This window comes from Scleropages formosus, chromosome 20 (genome assembly GCF_900964775.1).
Source record: "Scleropages formosus chromosome 20, fSclFor1.1, whole genome shotgun sequence".
NCBI classification, from domain to species: Eukaryota; Metazoa; Chordata; class Actinopteri; order Osteoglossiformes; family Osteoglossidae; genus Scleropages; species Scleropages formosus.
Window position 1 is genome coordinate 13,182,967 of NC_041825.1, and position 15,196 is coordinate 13,198,162.

At 46.2% G+C, this 15,196-nt stretch overlaps 1 protein-coding gene across 5 annotated transcripts; it reads right to left on the bottom strand.

Moving 5' to 3' along the window:
- Positions 1–186: 186 nt before the first annotated feature.
- Positions 187–14,394, bottom strand: rsph10b (radial spoke head 10 homolog B). 5 transcript variants are annotated; one of them, XM_029246991.1, is made up of 17 exons: positions 13,953–14,392; positions 13,710–13,785; positions 13,537–13,605; positions 12,121–12,294; positions 11,948–12,033; positions 10,938–11,058; positions 10,672–10,848; positions 8,577–8,721; positions 8,275–8,435; positions 7,387–7,808; positions 7,194–7,273; positions 6,860–7,008; positions 5,656–5,763; positions 4,907–5,050; positions 3,275–3,338; positions 1,620–1,875; positions 187–712 (listed from the first exon to the last, which is right to left on the bottom strand). In XM_029246991.1, the coding sequence occupies exons 1-17, from the start codon at positions 14,234–14,236 to the stop codon at positions 520–522; spliced, it is 2,709 nt and encodes a 902-aa protein (XP_029102824.1). In that variant the 5' UTR covers positions 14,237–14,392; the 3' UTR covers positions 187–519. The 5 variants fall into 5 exon arrangements, 4 of the variants coding, with proteins under 4 accessions (XP_029102824.1, XP_018617021.2, XP_029102826.1 ...); XM_018761505.2 differs by having other exon boundaries at positions 8,275–8,402; positions 13,953–14,391; XR_003797176.1 differs by having other exon boundaries at positions 607–712; positions 3,252–3,338; positions 13,953–14,394.
- Positions 14,395–15,196: the final 802 nt, after the last annotated feature.

The window sequence follows — 15,196 nt, forward strand, 5'->3', positions numbered from 1 at the left end:
GCTGTCTACACATTCATTTTAAATTAGTTGTGATTGCAAGGGGAGGTGCGGTGGCGCAGCAGATTTGGCTGGGTCCTGCTCTCCGGTGGATCTGGGGTTCAAGTCCTGCTTGGGGTGCCCTGTGACAGACTGGCATCCCATCCTGGGTATATCCCCTTGCGCCCTGTGTTGCCAGGTTGGGCTCTGGCTTGTCGCGACCCCGCTCGGGTCAAGCGGCTTCAGACAATGTGTGTGAGTGATTGCAAGGGTTTTGAATCTCCTTCTGTGAACTTCAGCCAACATTGCGAAGTATGTTTACTGATTATAGCTATACTTTACAGAACCTAATTCCCAGATAAATAAGAAATCAGGATTACTAAGCTATTGTTTATGGTAACTGTAAGAGACTTTGGAGTTACAGACTTCCAGATTCAGCTGTGTTTGTAAAGAAGGAGTGTATTGTTTTGCGAGTAACTTCGTACTTCACCACACCAGAAGAACCACCCATTTTTGCTGCATAGATCAGAGGGATTCCTCATTCTACTTCTTCTTCCTTCTTCCGTTGACGGGGAATTGCTTGAGGCTGCCGACCGAGGTGGTCGAGGCCACAGGGCTGGGGAGTGCTGGGGACTGGATGCTGATCTCCTTGAGAACATCCACTTTTGCTGCCTCATCTGCCTCTTGCTCCATCTTTCGTCTCTGCACTTCCTCTGCTTCCCGTTGCTTTCTCAGCCTGACGGGAGTAGGCAAGAGCAGTAGCTGCATCACACTGCAGTCCTTCTGAGGGGCCCTCAGCAATACTCAAGCCATCCCACCTCTAGTCCTCCCCAAACTGGGTCTATGTCTGCAGCAAAGAAATTGTAGACAGGTCCCTGTAGTACAGAATTTCACAGGTTTGCTGATAAGAGCGGTTTTGCTTGGGGTCGCACTCTGTCCTTTTCATTGTGTCAGCACAGTAAAACGTGAATTCATCACAATGGCACAGAGGAGAGTCATCTGGATGCCAGAGACCTGAAATCTATACCTAAATCCCCAAGTCACCATGGCTTTAATACACTTATTTGTCAGTCAGTAATAAATGACAAATGTGACCCCAGTAAAGCTGCCATTTACTTTTCTTATACACATGTAATGAATGTCATTTTTTAGTTTTTTTATAGCAGAATTTTGCTTACAAACCTTTCTTTGGGCAGAATACACGCACACGCGCACACACAAACGCACATCGTCTGAAACCGCTCGTCCCATGCGGGGTCGCGGGGAGCCGGAGCCCAACCCGGCAACACAGGGCACAAGGCTGGAGGGGGAGGGGACACACCCAGGACGGGACGCCAGTCCATCGCAAGGCACCCCAAGCAGGACTCAAACCCCAGACCCACTGGAGAGCAGGACCCGGTCAAACCCACTGCACCTCTGCACCCCCTTGGGCAGAACAGTGGTGTTCTAATCTGGTTATGCAGTATGCTGTAGCTTTTAAGTGTTCACCTGAGCTAATGATCACCCTAAACAAATTAATCTCCTCTCTCAGTAAAAATCAGTTGTTCACTTTAACGCTGTAGAACAACAGTACTTTTAGTACCATAGTAAGGACTTGGAGTGAATCTCCATAGCAGTAGAGAAGATAAACACCACGCCAATACCTGGCTGTCTCTTTAGCCTTGGGACAGTTAACCCTGGTCTGTGCCTCCTTCCTGAGCCGCTCCTCCTTCCTGAGCCGCTCCTCATTCCTGAGCTGCTCCTCGTTCCTCAGCCGCTCCTCCTGCACCTCCTTCCTCAGCAACAGGCTGTACTCGTATGCTGGAAAGAAGATCTTGCAAAAGAATAGCTGGGTCCTTCTGACCCAGTGGTCCAGTTCTTCTGACTTTGGCTCTTCTTTGTCAGTAGGTAGCTTGACAACTATAAACCAGAAAATAAAACACAGCGATCAGTAATTAAACTGTCTTCTACAAATACATCATCACATCCCATTCCTTACAACTGCGCAAATATGGTGGTGTGCTGTCCTCTAGTGGGTGCTTATGTTGCATGTAACTGGTTGCGCTGTTTCAGTGGGGTTCTCCTGTCAGATTTTGTTTCTGCCAGTCATTTACTGACATACTAAATGTGGAAAATTACCATTTTGGGAAAAATCGAAAGAACCTGAATGGTTTGCATGACTCTAAAAGTGGCGGTCAGAGCATCACAGGTTGTTGCTTTAGCTCAGTGAAGTCAACAAGAGCCCAACCCTGTCAACTCCTTGCCTGGATTGGCAGTCATACCTTGTGTGGGTTCATTAGGAGGAAACAAGCACCAGGTGCAGCCAGTTCATGACAGCTGTTGCAGTACTGAATATGGATTTCAGAAAAGTTTCTTGAAGTTCTGCTGCTGGACTTGAAAGGTAGTCTGTCCATTTTATTGTTAAAGTCAAAAGACAGATTTTATGCTTTGACTGTAACAAAGAGAATTAGTTCCCACACATACTTTCTGAACCGCATGTCCCATATAGGGTCGCGGGGAGCCAGAGTCCATCGCAAGGCACCCCAAGCAGGACTTGAACCCCAGACCCACGGGAGAGCAGGACCTGGTCCAACCCACTGCGCCACCGCACCCCCCAGAGAAATAGTTGTAATTCATAATTATGGAGATGTATAATAAAGCCTTTTAGAAGTACAGCCAGTACTGCCCCATGTTTGGTCGTTCCTTGAACCCGGAACCCCCTGGTGTGTCACTCAGATGGATTATAATTTACCCAACTGTGTGGAAAGACTAGTTCAACAGCAGATTGAAATGTATTTTCTAAACTGTGCTGGATCCCAGCCCTCCAGGACGACAACTGCCCAACCAGGCTTTATGAAATATGTATTCTACTCAAACGGAATGCCTTTGTAATAATTGGCTGGATTACTGATTTCGAGTTTTAATAAAGCAAAATACTCTGTATACTAATAAGAGGGATGAGAACAGTTTAGAACTTTTTTGAGGCTTGATACAACTTGCAATGTGCATATTCCAAGAAAAATATTTTATATAAAGCATATTATACAAAAAAATGGAAGCGAGCTTTTTAGTTTTACTCTACACTGGATGACGGTTCATACTGTGTGTGTTATACTTGTTAATGGTTCCCTGGGCATGTGTTGCCTGTACTATACAGAAAAATGCATGACTGCTACACAAATATGCCAAGTGGCATTACCAAGGGTACGATGAAGCGCCGTTCATCTGGAAACTCGCAGAAATCCAAACGTGTCATTTAGGCCTACAGTTTATTACGTAACACAGCTTATTTGTACCTTAAAGGTGCCGAAGGACTCACCGCTGTCTCTCCAGTCAGTCACTTTGGATTTGGAGAGGTGCAGTGTCTCTCTCAATTTTGCACTCTTAAAAACAAAACACAAATGACCGGCCTGCAAAATGTATACAGCGCTCCAAAAACGAACAGCACCGCAGTGGGGAAAATGTCAACAATAAACAGGTTTCACTCTGTAGTCTCTCATCACCGCTTTCTAATGCGGACAAATCTGCCAATATCAGGAATGTCAGCGCTGGTATCACTAGTTCTAAGTATTTGGAATTTGTATTACAACAAATTAATGCATCTCCAAAGTACTGATATGCTACAACTATTACTGCTGCTAATGGGGTTCTGATGAGGCATTTGGAAAATGGCCAGTTTATTTGTGCATTTACTCCAATCTCACCTTTGTAAGATGCCATTTTTACCACTTTTTTCTTTGCAAAATTAAGATTCAAGATTCAAGAGGTTATTGTCATGTGTACAGTAAACAGTTCGTTACACCATACAATGAAATTCTTACTCTGTGAATCCTCCCAGCAGCCTATGACATAAATTATAAGGACATAAGTCTTAACACTGTCATTTAAATGTCAAAACATATATACAGCGGAACCTCGGAGCTCGAACGTTTCGGAACTCGAACGAGTTGTTCGGGACAAAATGTTTCGGAACTCGGACGAAATTTCGGAACTTAAGCCGATGAACCTTGGAGGCTAAAACCTGTCGGACACATGACGCGTCTTTTTTCCCGTAAAACGAAGGGTGCGTACGACGTGTATGACTCGGTAGGGGTTAGTCTTGCCTGAAAACTCGCGGAGTGAGCATCTCGCTGAATTGTGCCGTGAATTTCCACGCGTTTTTGTGTTTTCTAATATCTTACATTAAATAAGCCATCATGGGTCCTAAGAAGGTTACTAGTGAAAGCAATGAGCCAAAAAGGAAATAACTGAAAAACACGATAGAGGTGTTTGAGTGGCTGATCTGGCTGCACAGTATGGAATGTCTAAATCTAGGATTTGCGCTATACTGAAAAATAAAGAGACCATCAAAGCAGCTGATGTTGCTAAAGGTAAAGCTTATGTTCATGTATTAATGGGTTTTACACATTTTATTTATGGTTTTAGCATCAGGTATGTATGTACGCACACACATTTTCTGAACCGCTTGTCCCATACAGGGTTGCGGGGAGCCGGAGCCTAACCCGACAACACAGGGCACAAGGCTGGAGGGGGAGGGGACACACCCAGGATGGGACGCCAGTCCATCGCAAGGCACCCCAAGCGGGGCTCGAACCCCAGACCCAGCCGAGAGCAGGACCCAGTCCAACCCACTGCACCATCGCACCCCCCCCGGTATGTATGTATATGGGTTTAAATAGGCAATCATTTGGGGTCTGGAATGGATTAATACAATTTACAATATTTCTTATGGGAAAAATTGATTCAGAACTCAAACTTTTCAGAACTCGAACGCCATTTGGGAACGAATTAAGTTCGAGTTCCGAGGTCCCACTGTATAGTATTCTTTTAAGTAAGGAATTAGTACAAATACAACCCGAGAAAGATTTTGTGCAAATAATTCATAAATGTCAAGATATGACCAAGGACTAGAAGAGAAATGAAGAGAAATGGAGAGAAATGCAGAACCCACCAGGATGGACAGCCCTTGCTGGGGGGGAGAGTGGCTCTCCCAAAGCTTCTTTCCTGCCACGTCCCCTTCAGGAGGGATCACGACTGAACTGGTCTTCACCTCTGCGCAGCATAGCAAGGCCTCGAAGAACTCCAGGAAGTTCATCTATGGAAACATCCAGCGTTCAACGTGATCCATGATACCACCTCTGTATCGCCTGGGTAATTTAGCAATTTTATGTGCAGAACTGAAGTGGAGTAGTGGGTGCAGTGGTTTGGTGGCAGAGTGGATTGGACTAGGTCCTGCTCTCCGATGGCTCTGGGGTTCGAGTCCCGCTGGGGGTGCCTTGCAATGGACTGGCGTCCCGTCCTGGTTGTGTCCCCTCCAGCCTTACGCCCCGTGTTGCCGGGTTAGGCTCCCGCGACCCCGAATGGGACAAGCGGTTTCAGATGATGTATGTGTGAACTGAACTGGATGTACAGACCATTCTGTACATAATCAGTAGGTAACAGAGAAGGTGATGAAGGTTTCCGTGCAAATTCTGTGAAAGCCCATATACTTTTTATCTGGCAAATGGTACTAATCCTAGGCTATTCTGTGAAAATATCCACAAATATAACTGAGTAAAGTGTTAAATAATCTGAATAACTTCGCACACAATAATCCCTTATAACACCTTAACAGATGTACCCATTCCTATTTACTGCTTTTAAAAAAAAAAAAAAAAAAAAATTAATAAAATGAAGTGTAGACATGAGCGACAGACTTGCCTCCAGATCCAGACTGCAGAGGGAAACTTCTTCCATTGCTGGACTTTCAAAACACAGAATCTCGACAACCTTTCCTATGGTCAGCTCATTGTCAAACAGATCCAGATCCTGACCGCAGAGTCAGAGAAAGAGTTATTAATCGCAAATTTATTGAACATAACATCATTGCTTTTATTTAAAACAGACATTTTCTTTAACGGTTTTAAAACCCAGGGTTTTTGTCTACATTTTTAAAAGTTAATTTACGGGGATAACCGCTGTCAAATTAAGGAATACACACGCACACATATTCTCCAAAACCGCTTGTTCCAAGCGGGGTCACGGCGAACCGGAGCCTAACCCGGCAACGCAGGGACGGGACGCCAGTCCATCACAAGACACCCCAAGCAAGACTCGAACCCCAGACCTGCCAGAGGGCAGGACTCGGCCAAACCCACTGCGCCACTGTGCCCCCCCGGTAAATTAGGGAATACTCCTTCAAAACTGAAAATATCAAATCTACAGGACCAATGACAGATAAAAGTCTCTGGACAATTCCTTTTAAAGTGTGAATCTCAGCTGCCTGTAAACGTATATGTCCTTCAAAAGAGATTTTCGAAGAAGAAGAAAACTGGAGTGAGCAAAAAAAAACATTTTTATAACAGTAAAAAATCCAAACCACCACTTTGTAATTGTCTTTGCAAGTCTATACAAACCATATAAGACAGCTGTGTGTAATTCATGGCAGAGCTGATTGCCTAGTTACATTTTCAATGTTGTGTAGAACACAGTTATGAGACCCTCTATCTCCAACCAAGATTTACATTTATTCGATGCCTTTCTCCAAAGCAACTTACAATGTTAAGGTCACAACTATTACATGCTTACAATCATTTACCCATTTATACAACTGGGTACATTTTACTGGAGCAATTTAGGGTAAGTACCTTGCTCAAGGGTACTACAGCTAGAAGTGGGGATCAAACCTGCAACCTTTGGGTTCAAAGGCACTAGCTCTAACCACTACACTACCAACCGTCCCTATATAGAGGGACTACAGCATCAACAGACGCATGAATGGCCAAAGTTATGTTGATGGACTGACCATAAAAACCGTGCCACTGAAATACTACTCCCAAACACACTCATGCATCCTTCGCAGTGAGGGCTGGAGAAAGGTCTTCCCAACAGCTTTGATCTTCATCACTATGACCTGCGCAGATACCTTGAGCATCCAGACAAAATGCCTCATGGTCATGGTCCGGTCACGGGGGGGATCAGAATGGAGCCTGCAGAGGGCTTTATAGATCTCCCAGCACCGCTTCACATAGTTGGCAGCTACTGCGGTGCGAACCGGGTGGGAGAAAAACACACCTGCGGACATAAAGCAAAAGCAACGACATGTCAGGATAATTCCTAATTCAACCCACAACATTTTAAAACTTGCACTTGTGTGATTTATATAAAAACCGCCAGTAACTGAAAAACAGCCAAAATATTTTAAAGCACCAACGCTGAGTATAAAGCAAAGATATGGTCGTAGGTGTTGTTCCACGTACCTTTCACATTTGTTGCATTAGGAAGGATATTATTCCTCATGATCTTAGAAAAGCATCCTACAAGTACATTATTGCAGGATCTGGAATGGGAAGGAAGAAAAAGTTGAGGTGTGATAGGAGGAATAAATCAAGTCCGAGACAATTAACGTGAAAACATCACACATTTCCCCGCAGTTGGCATCGTGCCGCTTACTGAACGTCTCTGTGGTAGATGCGGTAGGCCAGGATCACAAGGCAGCTGAGGAACCTCCTAAATAAGAGAGTTCCAAATGGAGAGTGGACTTCCTCTGGGGAGCCCTCTTCTGAGGAAAAACATGGTAAAACACCACATCTAACATCGCGTGGTGAGAGGACTGAGTACGAAGGGCCAACCGTTAGTCCATAGTCAGGATAAAATCCACAATTGGCCAGCGTGGCGCACTTGCCCTGAAGGAGCCTGTCCACCCGGACCAGCGTGATCCCATGCCGCTGCACCTGACAGTCCTTGAGCAGGCGCCAGAGCTGCAAACGCGTCAGGAGGAAGGTGTTGTCCGGAGACTCCTCATTACCCAGGCTGCTGTAGAAGTTGTACGCGGTCCTCAGCTCTGCAATGTGCCTGAGCACCGCAAACTCCATCTGCCCAACAGATGCAAGAGAAATTTTTAGTTTACAACCTGCTTTTTGCTGTCACTCACTTTTACATTTGTAATGAACATGTACACAAGTTACATTTATTCACTTTTCTCCAAAGTAGCTTCCAATGAACTCTATAGTGTTATGAGCCCACACACCTTATTCACCAAGGTGATTTACACTGCTAGATACACTACTTACAATGGGTCACTCATCCATACGTCAGTAGAACACACTCTGGGGAATCTGAACAGCATGTCTTTAGACGGTGGGAGGAAACCAGAGCACCCGGAGAAAACCCACACAGATGCAACATGCAAACTCCACACAAGACTGAGCAGGGGATCAAACCCACATCCTCTCACACCACCACGTGCTGTGAGACAGCAGCGCTACTCACCGTGCCACCGTGCCTCCCGCTACTACTACCACAGACAGACATCTAACACATAATCCCGGTGATACCAACCTGTCTAAGCTCAGGGTCTCTCTGTTCCTCAGGGAAAGCAGCAAGCAGGGACTGGATGTCTAAAGCCATGTCGGGTCCTACCAATGAGCAACCGCTGGCTCTCCCCGTCATCCTCCTGGACGATTCACCTGAAGGACACATGCAGGCTGCTTCCAAAAACCCTACGCAAAAAAATATTGCCAGTGCTGCTTCCGGAAATCATTAACACGTCAACATCAGCCAACTTCTTTGGCTCCACGCGGGAAAGCGTACGCTTCCATCAAGGACGCAACGACAAAACATTTACGCAAGGTTTTACTTACTATCGCTGGAAGGAGGAGTTTGACTCCTTGTTCCGCTCAGCTCAGGGGTCTGCGCATCATCCGTCCAGAACGCTGGGAATTCAGGCACGCGATCGTCCACAAAATCCCCCTCGAAAACGCGCCCGTTCTTAAATATAAACGTTCCCTACAATTGAAGCAATATCTGGTTACATCGCTTCGTAGCGTCTGTATATACTTACTTTTCATTTACGTTTTTTCATTTTGCCCGTGCTTTTTATCCACAGCAATTTCAGTTTGCTGGGTTAGGACGTAAAGGTACAATAAGATTTTTATAATCAATAAAACAAAACAAAAAAAAGAAATCTCTGACAAAGAAGACTGAGTAGAGTAAACCAAGTGGTATAGAAATCAAACGCAGCAGGTGGCACAGTGTTTAGAACTGCTCCCGATGCTCGAAGGATCCAGGTACGAATACCACCACCTCCTACTTAGTGTCATTGGCACTTATGGTATTACAGAATGGTACGGAAACTCGACCATCCAGTCAAAATCAAAACTTGGGACGACTAGTACATACTGCTCTAAAAATTATAGGGTGGGAAGAGAAAAGACCCATACAGGAGTTGCACGAGGCATCTGTTTTAAAAGAAGCTAAAAAAAAAAATTGCGGCTGGTGACACGCATTTTACACGAGAATTTTAACATGTTGCCCTCTGGGAGACGATTTAGAATTTCGATGTGTAAATCAAATCGTTGTAAGAATTCTTTTGTGCCAGCTGCAGTTAAATTATTAAATAGGGAATTCCAAAACTGCGGTTTTAGTCTGGTATATAGAGGTTTTTAAACTTGTATGTTGTTTATTTTTTTTTTTTAATTTATTTTTTTTATTGTATGTTAGGGCATGTATTATTTTATGTGAGTCCAATGTTGTGCACTGACCATGTCATGGTGTCCAAGACAAATTTCCCTGGAGGGGACAATAAAGTATAGCATAGTATAGTATAGTATATTCTATTCTATTCTATTCTATGCGGTGCGGTGCGGTGCGGTTGGACTGCAGTCCTGCTGTCTGGTGGGTCTGGGGTTCGAGTCCTGCTTGGGGTGCCTTGTGATGGACTGGCGTCCCGTCCTGGGTGTGTCCCCTCCCCCTCTAGCCTTATGCCCTGTGTTGCCGGGTAGGCTCCGGTTCCCCGTGACCCCGTATGGGACAAGCGGTTCTGAAAATGTGTGTGTGTGTATTCTATTACCCTACACTGATACACTAAAATTACCCAGCTTTAACTTACAGGGGGTTCATTTTATTTACGGTGGGTTTTCGGACGATGCTGCAATTGAAGATAAGTCGTAGTGGAAAGTTGGGATAATATCTGCCCGGCGCTGGTAAATTACATGGTAACGGACAGATTTCTGGACAAGACATTTACATTTATACATTTAGCAGACACTTTTCTCCAAAGCAACATACAATGATTATTAACAATATATTAAGCGTGCGTGTGTAATTGGAATGTAAATGTATTATATAATAATATTAGCAATTAATGAAGGGAAACTACCTGGTCATGTTCTGTTATGAAAATGAATGTAAACTATTGAAGCAACGATGCCAATTTTAATGGTATTTAGTAATATTCTAGCATAAGTGGGTGTCAGTTTTGGGCTCAGCAACACATAAAAAATTGCATAATTGCAACTAATAATGGTAATTCCAACTTCACCACGCAAAGGGACTTGAAGGAACGCATTACCTTCGTAAGGTGGGGAAACAGAATATTGATTCTTACTCTGTACTGCTGTAAGCCAGCTGTGCTCTGTCACTAAGCAAATGAAAATGATAAATAAATACGTACATAAATATCCCGGCTGGGCGAATGGGTAAATCAGTGTAAAACATGTCAGCTAAGTAAATAAATGCAAAATCAGTAAGTAAACAAGCATGCACAGTAAATCAGGGGCTCATAAATCAGTATTTAAAGTAAAACACAATGTCAATTAGAATGTTCATTTACTGAGCATGTAAAATAAATCAGGAGATGGGGTACATTTACTGTAGCAGTATTTTATTTTCAGGCCATGGCAAAGCTAAAGTTATAGAGCGGAGAAAGCGTGGAACCATCCCGGCGAGTGGATTTACCTGGCCGTGTTTTTTGTCGCTCCGCCACCCTCCGCTGTAAACTGCCCCGCTGGCGTAGCAAAACCTGCCCTGTCCGTGACGTACGCCTTGCGCGAAATCCCCGGCGTACTCGTTCCTCAGAGCATACTGGGAACCGGGAACCCGTCTCAGGAACCAAGCGTGCGTCCCTCGTCCCTGCTGCAAAACCAGGGAGGCGAACGTCACGGATCGGCTTCGTCGGACGGAGAGAAACCGCGCGAGGACGCCGTCGTCGGGCTCGGCGCTACCTGGACGCCCTCCTCCCACTGGCCGGCGTACCGCTGACCGAGAGCCAGCCACTTCATAGTGCCTTCCCCGTGCCTGGCATTGTTCCTCCACTGGCCTTCGTACACATTTCCAGAAGGATAACTACACAAAGAAAAATGAAAAGAGGCTTCAGAGTTCTGGGGAAACTTCCACACACACCGTCTGAACCGCTCGTCCCGCACAGGGTTGCGGGGAGCCGGAGCCTAACCCGGCAACACAGGGCAAAGGGCTGGAGGGACACACCCAGGACGGGACGCCAATCCATCACAAGGCACCCCAAGCGGGACTTGAACCCCAGACCCACCAGGGAGCAGGACCCGGTCCAACCCACTGCGCCCTGGGGAAACTTCCTTCCCACAAAATTCTCCTTCCAGCAATAATGTGGTGCATAGAAAACGTCATAAACGCTGCGCAGTTTCAGAGCGCAAACATGTCATACAGGACACATCGGGTATGATGTTTGCCTCACTTGCACAAATTGCATTTTGTCATGTAGTATATGCATCTCACTTTTAGTTCTTTTAAACATTTTTGAATTTATTCTTGTTCGATGTTTTGTTTTTACAATTATTTACCCATCTGTACAGCTGTGTAATTCTTTTTTTACTAGAGCAATTTAGGGCAGGGAACAGTGGGTTTGACCGGGTCCTGCTCTCCGGTGGGTCTGGGGTTCGAGTCCCGCTTGGGGTGCCTTGCGATGGACTGGTGTCCCTCCCTGGGTGTGTCCCCTCCCCCTCCAGCCTTGCATCCCTTGTTGCCGGGTTAGGCTCCGGCTCCCCGCGACCCCGCATGAGACAAGTGGTTTCAGACAGTGTGTGTGAGTGTGAGTGAGCAATTTAGGGTAAGTACCTTGCTGAAGGTGAGACTCAAACCTGTAACCTTTGGGGCCAAAAGCAGCAGCTCTAAACACTATGGTACCAGCTGCCCCCACTAACTAACATCACCGCTTGGTTAATTTCCTCTGCTTTATCGCTTTGATATTGATACCTACCATCTCACTCCCCATCCGTCTTTGATATTGTTCACCCAGTCACCCTCATACCATGAGGTCATCTCCTTGTTGTAGTAAATTATCCCCTAAATGAAAAATTAGTATTACAAACAAATGAAAATTGCTTGATCAAGTGGACTATCGCGACAGCGAAGAATGGTTCGGCTCGATACCTTTCCCTGCCTCTTGCCCCGTTGCCACTGGCCCCTGTAGAAAACATCTTTGGTGCCACATCTGTAGGTCCCCACACCGTGCCGGATGCCGCTGACCACCTCACCTTCGTAGAAACTACCGTCGGGCCAGGTGTACGTCCCATGTCCCATTGGCACATTGAAAATGAACTGTCCCTGCAACGCATGGAGGTTGAGAACACTGTGCAATTAAAACGGAGCTGAGTTTTCAAAAACGTTTGAAAAGCCCAAATGTCTGGAAGGTCAATAATCCTTATCATTTAATCGTGAATGAATTTAATTTTTTTCCTCCCGTTGACAAACTAAATGCAAAAACAATTAAGTCACTTATGTTTACATACATGCTCAAATTTCAGATTCTCCATCAACCAGATGGTACATAAGTACAATAACACATGTTGATACAGCTGTGGATGATGATAATAATACTAATACTAATAATAATAATACCATGTAATGCACTTTAATTTTTTCTTCCCCCCCCCCCCATTTCAACCAATATCCTACCACTAGGGAGAAAAATGGCCAATGACACTGGTACAAATAATAGATAATTCCTTCCAGTTCTGCATTTTGAGAAAATATTTTATGAAGTATTTTATGCTTGAAAATCACAAATACTGGAAAATAATTTAAAACATATTATGGTGATGAACTGGACCATCGAATCAATATAACAAAACATTTCTCAACAAAATGCGGGAAGGATCAGAGTAACATAAGAGATGCTTTAGAGAGTCCCGTGATAAACAGACAGGAAGTAGCCGTCTCACAGCACCTGGCCGGCGTGAGAGGACGTGGGTTCGATCCCCCCTCAGCCTGTGTGGAGTTTGCATGATCTCCCCGTGTCTGTGTGGGTTTGCTCCAGGTGCTCTGGTTTCCTCCCACAGTCCAAAGGCATGATGTTCAGGTTCCCCCATAGTGTGTGAGTGACGGAGAGAGTTTGTGTGTTCCACTGATGTATGGATGAGTGACCCAGTGTAAGTAGTGTATCTAGCAGTGTAAGTCACTCTGGCGAATAAGGTGTGGGCTGGTAACACTACATAGAGTATTGGAAGTCGCTTTGGAGAAAAACATCTTCTCGATGAACGTAAAACGCTTCAAAACCCTGAACAACTCAACGGAAGCACACTTCTTTTCTGAGTTCACACACGCTCGACAACCTGAGCTTCGACTTTAAGTTACAGGGGCAGCAGGTAGCACAGCGGTTACTGGTTTGAATCCCAAATCCTGCTAGTACCCTGCCGGAGCAAGTGCGGGCAGCTCAACACTGCAAGTGCAAGTGACACTGAGAAGAGTCGCTTCCATGGATACACAACACGTGTCACGAAACGGGCGCCGAACTGCGACACTGCGGGCGGCGGAGTTTCCTCTGTCGTCAAGGGGCTGCGAACGCACCTCGTAGCGGATCCCATCCGCCCAGCTATACACACCGTGTCCGTGCATGTTTCCTTTGGAAAAGGCGCCCTGTAAGAGATGGAACAATGATCGATCGAGTGCATTCACTGACGAACGGACACAGCAGCAAACGCCCCAGCAGGACCAGGCAGGTGTCGCGCGCAGCCACTGACCTCATACACGTGACCTCCTTGGAAGTGCGCTGTACCTTTACCGTGAAACAGCCCGTCGCGCGTCTCTCCCTCGTACCTGCGAGCAACAGCATGTGATGTGTGTGTGTGTGTGTGTGTGTGTGTCGGTGCCGTTACTTATTGTTAACGACACCGGTCTGAGACACGTGGTGGTGGAGGCAAGAAGAGCCATTTGTTTCCTCTGCTCTGGCTTATTAATTATGGTAAAAACGAACGCTGCTTAACCTCAGGACAATGATGCTACGCAGATTATCGGGCTCTTCTTCGGACCGGCGTCTTCCACCGTTCCGCGCCGCCGCCCGGTGCCCGGGGACCCGGCGGCGTGGCCGCAGTGCCGAGGACGAGGCGGAGGCGGACCGCGCTCTCGGACCGGTACGTGCGGCGCTCAGCGGCCGCTCCGGCGCCACCACGTCACCGGCGGCGTCGACGGAACGGTTCGCCGGCAGCTTTCGAGACGACGCTTCCGCGGCGGGCTTCTCGTCCCCCGTTTTCCGGCCTTCTTGCACCATCCCCGCAGTTTCCCCAAATCGTCGCGGTTAACGTACACAACTTGGTCCTTCCATAGCAACCGTAGGACGCCAACCGCTGATAGGGCTCCGTGTACGGAGTCGCGAAAGAGTCACTAAAGACGAGTCCCGCGGCCCGGCGCCGCTCGACTCGCAGAACTGAGGTCCGCGCGACACGGCGGAAAGAGGCGATTTATAACAGCAGCCGGCAGCGGTTACAGTTGCTACAGTTGCTGCCTTGGCTTTAGACCCACAGGTTGCTGGTTCGAATCTCACCTCCAGCTGTAGTACCTTTAAGCAAGATCTTTACCCTAAATTGCTCGCGTAAAATTCGCCAGCTGTATAAAACTGGTAAGTAATTGAAAGTAACTTAACACTGTAACGTGTGTAAGTAAGTTGCTTGGGGAAAAAGCGTCAGTTAAATGAGTAAATGTTAACTGTACGGTGAATGTGAGCACTGTGGATGTGCTGAAAAGCATTGATGAAGACGTGTGGATTCCGATCTTGCTACTGGAGGGACCCTTGGGAAATTGGGAAATAGGAAAATATGCGCCACACTCTATAAATAATGCACTTTGTGCAAAAAAAGCACACTAATTTAACATAATACCGATAGCAAAGAGTTGTGTGAAAGGTGAAGCACGGAGGTTCTCAGTTCTGCCTTCATTGTGGTGGAATGACCTCCCTCTCTCACTCAGAACTGCTGAAGCTCTGTCCACATTTAAGAGGGATCTGAAAACTCACCTCTTCTGGACTCACTTCGCCCATGATCTCTCAAGCTCATGTAGGGTGTAAATGTTCATGCACCATAACTTTATGATCATGCCCAGATAAGCCTTTACACAGCCGCTACTCCGGTATTGTATGTAAATATTTGTGTGCCTTCAAAAAAAAAAATGTAGGAAGCTGATCAGGATTCATCTATCCTGCGTTTTACGCACCTACTCGAGCAACGAACATCGG